General features: G+C 41.8%; 1 protein-coding gene across 2 annotated transcripts in view; it reads left to right on the top strand.

Moving 5' to 3' along the window:
- cc2d1a (coiled-coil and C2 domain containing 1A) overlaps positions 1-7,500 on the top strand; it is a 45,118-nt gene that overhangs the window by 16,361 nt on the left and 21,257 nt on the right. For both annotated transcript variants that reach the window (XM_076264624.1, XM_076264623.1), the window contains exon 14: positions 6,961-7,133. In XM_076264624.1, coding sequence (XP_076120739.1) covers positions 6,961-7,133 — 173 coding nt within the window. The remainder of the gene's footprint in view (positions 1-6,960; positions 7,134-7,500) is intronic.

Here is a 7,500-nt window from a genome sequence, read left to right as displayed (position 1 = left end):
CTGTTTGGCATTAAGTATTAAAGTCAGCCAAAAGCTATTAATTAGTCTTAGTTAAAGATAGTTAAAGATCTCCAGATCAGTGATTTACGCATGATCTGATCCGCCATTTACCATTCACAAAAGCTGGTATTGTGTTTCCTGAATCCTTACATTCAGGCATTCAAATAAATGTAATTAAATAGCATATAAATATTATATCAGTGTATGATGCTTGCATGAGGGAAACATCCCAAAACAATGGCACCCATATAACTGCTGTTGTTTTGAGAAGTTTTTATCATGCAAGCATCATGCAACAATGCAAAAACAGTGAAACTATTGTAGGCCTAATTATATTTTACATTAGTAAAGCAGTACTCTGATGTGCATGTTTTCACAAACTTTTGTGAACAATCTTAGCACTTTAAACATTCACTGTTTTGAAGTGCATGTATAGCAATATAGTATAAAAATAATAATAATTGTGATATCATTATGATAATTTGATGGGGGGGGGTGGGAGGAGGGGGTGGTTTCATGTAGGTGGGCCCTATGACCCCAAAGTATGCCTTGACTGGGTCTCAGGTCAAAGAAGTTTGAGAAAGGCTGATGTAGACAACAAAGCAGCAAGGAGGCATCATATGATCATTTAAACAAGTTTCATGACAAGGTCGGTGAGGATGGGAAAAATCGTACATTTCTGTGCAAACTTTGGCCGCACTTCAGTCACAGTCATTATTCATTTAATCATTAAATAAAATACAGTACACGTCTTGGTTCAATAGGTTAAGTGCAGTCATTTTAATATATTTTAATAAACATTGAACCAGTCCGGCCCTCGGCTTGTAGCTAATTTGGTTTTTTGGCCCTCTAATGTATTTCACTTTGACATCCCTGCTTTAGAGTAATTCAGCGATTACATGATTACAGCGATTACATACAGTGACACAAAACTAAGTAAAAATGATTTTAACTTTCAACAGAAAAGCAACTGGAGAGATATGCTGTGCATGTGACTTTATTGCTTCAGGATTAGTTTCTGAATTTTCACGTAAAACAAAACTTAACTTTTACTCAACTCATTTACTTCATTTTGCCTCATCTGTTACTGTTTCTTGTGTATATCCATGTGAAAATGATCTTCTTATTCCATGTCATGTCCTGTTTCTAGTGTTCAGGAACATTAACATAGCAAAACGGGTAAATTTAAAGTATTAATTATAAGCAAAAAAGATTAGAAGAAAAAGATAAATGCAGAGACCAAATTCCTTGTATACGTAAGTACATAAGTATACTTGGCCGAGAAAACTGATTTACATTACATTTTACCTTCTCTGTGTCCTTTGCGGTCTTTCAGTCGGGACGCTGTAGTGCTCCCCTCCATTCTGCTTCACCATAGTATTTATCTTCTCCATCAGGTCGGTGATTTGATTTTGACTACTCTCCACTCTGCTATTGAGGGCAGAAACCTCACCACATCGTTTTGTCAGCTCTTGCGTCTCCCTATTGTATAGGAACTTCTCCCACTTCCTCTTTGGCAGTTTGTCCCTCTCAGTAAAAACCACCACAGTATGATCGAGCACATTCGCACCAAAGCTTCTCTGCATCCAGTTGGCCACCTCCAAATCCTGTGTGTTATACATGCTCAATCTTATGACCAGCAAGAAGACATGCGGACCAGGTGAAGACAGCTGGATACACCTCTTTACTTCTTCCTCAAGCTGACTATCTGTCAGTGTACCGAACACCCCTGGGGTGTCAATGACTGTCTTTCCTGCTATGGCTCCTGTCTCCAGGGTGCATCTAGCAGTCGGTGTCTCCTTAAATGCAATTTGGTTGAGGATGGCGTTTCCTGTTGAGCTTTTCCCTGACTGGTTTTTACCCACAAGCACAATTTTTGGTATAAGAGACACTGTGGAGATAGAAAGAAATGGTGTCTGAGCCATCGCAGCATTCATCAGCACTAGCAACATTAGAGTAAGCTTTGTTAATATTTTCTTCACTTTTTTTTCAACATTTATATCTTTGTTCATGCCACTTTGAAAAGGCAAGCATCCCTGAGTGAAAGAAGCATATCGAGTGAAATAAAAAAAAAAACAGGAAGGAACAACCAAACAAACAACAAGCTGAATCCAGTGTAACCAGTTTGTTTTCATAATGTCTTAGGTTAAGATTAACTTACTTAGCCTAGTTCTCTGTCAAAACTTACTGAAAGGTTGAATGAGCCTGCGCTAGACAGGAGGATATAAATTCATTTTAAATTGAGGGCCAGATGTACGTACATTTTGCGAACGTAGCGTTATCAGCGTCATGGACAAACCGCAGATTGCGAACGCTGTCAGACCCAAGTTTACGTCGTATTTATCAAACTAGTGTAAACTGCACCTTTCTCTGCCTTTCTCCGCCCATAAACACAATTTACGAACGTCCACAACTGAATGGCAGAGCCTATACAAGCGCAGTTGAATGAAGTTAACTGATGACAACATTAAAAAGAATCAAACGTTTAGCGATCATGAAATTATACCATACATGATAAGATGTCAACAAGCAGGGAGATAATGAAGATCTGTAGTTTTAGTCAAAGTACTTGTGCACGTAGGCTATGGAAAATTGGTCAAAATCTAGCAAGTAGGAAAGTGAAATGACGTGAAAGTAAGACATTCGAAAGGCCAGCGAAAGTTAAGATTGCTTTTGATAGTACAAATACTTACAAAACTGGTGCTCTAAATAGCGATTCTGTTGTCTTTGAAAGGTTCTAATATTGACGCTTTGAACTGCAATTTGGATTAACACCTGCTTTTACAAGGCGGAAGTATTTAGGCGCAGAATAGATGTGCGCTTTCAGGAGCAGTCTTTGTACATACCGCAGTATACATAATTAGGCGCTCTTTACGCTTCCCCTCCCATCTTTTTACGCTAAACTCCAACTTTCCCCTGGATCCTCCCCTGAATGCATATGCATGACACGAAAAACGCAATTAGCCATGTTCAGCTCCCGCGACAGGCAGTTTGCGCTTTTACATCATCGCCTGAAGTGGGTGCAAAGTTGCAAACGTGTTAGTACATCTGGCCCTGTCAAGTTGTGCCTAGTGTTCTGTGCAAAATCCTCAACTTGAAAAATGGAACTTTGTGAACATACGCAGGTAACTCTTCAGCGTTTTCTTTGCATTTGTCAGCGTCTGCTCTATTGTTTGCTGTCGTGTCTCCACTACTCACTCCCGCTTAGTATTTAATTGACCACCTGTGCCTTGGAGGTGTGTCGCTCACGTTACGTTGCACCCAATGGGAGGAGATTTGGTTGATTGCTTCAGCCGATTCCTCTCCGCTAACCTGACTGAAAATGAAATCACCACTGTTTCTCTTTCTCCCCATGCAGCTTTCTTCCCATTATTCCTAAACTACATCCAAATTAGAGTTTGACTTCACAGGCCCTGAGTCTCTATTATTAAGCTGTTATCATTTAGCACTAAAGCACATCCTTCCGTGTAGAGATTGTTTCCTTAAAGACAGTACATGGCATAGGTGTAGAGTTGGCAGGAGGGGGCATTTTACACAATTAACCTGAAAAAGCTGCTTAATTAAGAGTTCCTCAATCAAGTACTGAAGTCATGAAAATGAATAGGGCCCTTCCTTAGTTGCTTTTTGTTACTTTTAGGTGTTTTTTTTGTAACTGTCAAGTACCAGATAAGGCTTGGTGTGCGTGCAAAGATAGAGATGTTGTAATGGGCAAGTCCTACGTAGAGGTGAGTGCATGAACTTTAGGGGAACTGGACAACAAGTTCCATACGTCTTTTCAATGAAACTTTACCACATTAACCCATTTAACACATCCTGGGGCCCACAGTAATCTGCCTACATGGGTAACCCAACATGTGGCCCACAGTAATCTGCCTACATGGGTAACCCAGGTTTAACCCATCATGGGGCCCACAGCAATCTGCCCACATGGGTAACCCAGGTTTAACCTATCATGGGGCCTACAGTAATATAACCACATGGGTAACCCAGGTTTAACCTATCATGGGGCCCACAGCAATCTGACCACATGGGTAATTACTGTGGGTAATTGGGGTAAATGGCTGATTGGCTGCTGTGTGAAATCCCCTACTCTACCAATAGCACAAGGAAGTTAACATCTCTCCTATGTATAAGACATTTGCCGTGCCAGCTGAGTTTTAAGGGTTAAGATAACACCAAGAGCAAATATTGTTTTACAGTGTACTTAAAAAGCATCATCTTTTCAGTATGTCCACTTATAATAGGCAAGAATACCTTAACATAATTTTGTGACAAAAGTTTGCCATTATTATTCACGGTCATCAGAGCACGGGATTTGGAAAAACTGTCCTCGACAGACACCCGCACCCCACCCTCCCTGCCCTTTACTACATGGACACAACTACAGCCTACATTTAAAGCCAGACACTGCGGCGACATGCAACTTGCAACTGAAAGCCAGACACTGCTAACCTGACTCTCGCCGATTTCGTTCCGCCTAGCTCCACTCATCCATCTGGAACCGATCAATAGACCTCTGAAGTTCGCCTACAAAAAAGCTGCCATCTTTGAGATCCGGTATCTGGCGATTTTTCCTATGGGAAAATAACATGGGGATTTTGAATAATCGCACCTGTTAAAGTCTCGTGGGGATGAAAAAGTCTGAAATGCAGACGTTTTCCTGAACACACTTTTGTCCTCTGCCTTCAAGTGGATACTGTGATCTCCGGTAAGTGAAGGCGGCACACTTAGATTTTTGCTACTCCAGAGCTAACTTGCAATGCAATTTGCCATATGTAGTTAGCTTCAATTAACAACCGGATCTCCTTATATGGGCAAAGATGGCCGTTTTGGATCTTTTTTGTAGGCGAACTTCAGAGGTCTATTGGAGTGGTGTTTCAGAAGGCTGGGCCTAATCAAAAAATGCTTGCATATGATTGGATAAGCCACTTGTCCGTCATCTATTGACGTGCTACTTCAACCACTCACATCGAAGCCAACCCGTGACGCTGATAACAGTCTCACAGTCGCTTTTACACTATGTCACATCTATGAAATTCCCGCCCTGCGTCCTGATTGGCTCTACCATACAATCTCATGCTGAAATCACTCTCAACGGAAGAGGACCCAGATGGATGTGAGTGAAGCTAGGCGGAGCTAAGCGGAACGAAATTCATCTGGCGAGAGTCAGGTAAAGACACTGCGGCTGCGGCAACATGCAAGTTTCCAAAGTCAAATTATATATCATAACTCTCAATAATAAGGAGTTTGTTTTACAAGATGCTGTCATCACAGAAAGTATTGTCTGGATTATTATTAAGGAGAAGACCACTCTTGAAATATAAAGGACTTTTTAGAGGGTAGATATACCTCCCTTCTGGATTCAATGCAAAATTGATTACTTTCTCAATTACCATTAACCTACCCATTTGGTGGTATCACAAAGCTGGGCACTCAATGCTTACTTGCATTATGTGTCTGTGTACTTCCTCCTGGGATGGAGTTAATGTTTGCCTTATAAGGTGAGGATTCTTGGACCATATACGTTTACTATGGATATAAAAGCTGTAGAAACTGGAGTAATAGTTGTAAAAGAAGAATGTTTGTAAAAAGTTTATATTCAGACTGTCAGCACTGCACATCTAAATGTGTGTACATCTGTTCCTGACTCCAGCACAACCAATACTTTTAGCCTTTTGCAGGATTAAGGTGTTGTGGATGGTCATCTATTTGTGCCACCAAAAAAAATACATATCCATGTTTTTCAATAATAACATGAGTTTGTCTGCAAGGCCACCAAACATTAACACATCCACCTTCTCCCTGTTTAGTCAGCTCAATTTTCCAATTGAAAACATCAGTTGGGAATGATAAAGAGCTGCCTATAAAACTAGTAGAACATTTGTAATGGAGTAATTTGTACAGCACAAGATAATTGAGTCATATAAATAAAATTGTCAGTGCATTTATTTGATAGCTAAGAGAAAATAGTCAGATGCTTGAGTTGTTGATGTCTTGTCTGACCTAAACTGCACCGAGAAATATCTCCACAGCCTGGCCTTGTGGATAGCTCTTCAAAAACGACTTCATACAGATGATTCATTCTTGCCATCAACTTTTCATAAACAGTCATACAAAAGTTATCTGACATTGACACAGTTTTTTTCTGTAGTTGTCTGTAGTGTCTCAGCTAGCTGGTGGATCAGATATGGCTAACTCTGAATCAAAGGTCGATGGCTCATGTCCAACAGCTGTAAAGGAACGTAATGTAACTTACTGGAAATCAGCACTGTTTTTATTGAATGGCCCTTTGTGGTTGAGTTAATTTCATTGTAACACCACTCTGAACAGTGTTTAGGGGCTTGCAAGGCTTTGCAGACTGCACATCATCAGCTTTGGGATTCCAAAATTGCAATGTGCAGTCTGCGAAGGTCAAAGCTCGATGCACAGGATTAAGGTGTTGTGGATGGTCATCTACTTGATGGTTTGTGACACCAATAAACAAGTACATTATGTGTCTCTGCAGGGCACCGCCTGCAGGGGCGCTCTTTGGGGCCCCCTCTCAGTGCCCTTAGAATTGTAGAATTCAGAACATGCCTTTCTGTAGCCAAATTTAAAACTGTTTGCCTGTAACAGAAACAGGAACATAACAGGAAATGAGCTCATATCACAGCTTGGTGCTCGGGGCCCTAAAAAGCCTGACTCCTACCGGCCACACCAGCATAAATATCTTTATACGGCTCTGGCCATACCAACGCCACATCGTTCAATACCAGGCGTCAGAGACTCCATTCTCAGCCAAGTCAGTGTGGCATCAGATTGAGTTTGAAGCCATTATTTTGATGGGATAAGTGCTGCTATTTGTTGCATGAAAACTTTAAATGCACCTGTGCTTGTATGCAGTTCCAGAGTATATTGTAATCTTATCACATGTCCGCGACCTCATTTCTGATCTGCGTGACCTCACTTCCTGTCCCGCAGCCCAGCAGCAGCTGGAGTTCCTGTTGGCGCGGCGACAGCAGTTTGTGAAGGCGGCGCTGCGCTCCAAGCAGATGAAGGACATGCAGGGGGCCGCCCAGCACCTCAAGCACGCCAAGGGACTCGACCCCATGATCAGCGCCGCCAAGGCAGGACTGCCCGTGGACATCACTAAGGTGTGTGTGTGGGTGGATGTGTGTGTGAGGGTGTGTGTGTGGGTGTGTGTGTGTGTGTGTGTGTGTGTGTGTGGGTGGTGCACATCAAGCACGCCATTATCACAGCAGTCAAAGCAGGACTGCCTGTAGACAGCACCAAGGTGGGAGTTTGTGTGTGTGTGTGTGTGTGTGTGGGTGGGTGGCTGTGTGTGTGTGTGGTGCACATCAAGCACGCCATTATCACAGCAGTCAAAGGACTGCCTGTAGACAGCACCAAGGTGGGAGTTTGTGTGTGTGTGTAAAGAAGTTTCTTAGTTCTTAAGTTTTTTAGTAAATTAGTTCTGTTTGAAAGTGTGTTGAATGTTCCACATTGTAATTTGTATGTAAT

This window comes from Alosa pseudoharengus, unplaced genomic scaffold, assembly GCF_046254945.1.
Source record: "Alosa pseudoharengus isolate Yale_2024_CS ecotype anadromous, Long Island Sound unplaced genomic scaffold, YU_APseudo_1.1 YU_APseudo_1.1_scf_30, whole genome shotgun sequence".
In the NCBI taxonomy this organism is placed as follows: Eukaryota; Metazoa; Chordata; class Actinopteri; order Clupeiformes; family Clupeidae; genus Alosa; species Alosa pseudoharengus.
This window is presented reverse-complemented; position numbering and strand designations above follow the sequence as displayed.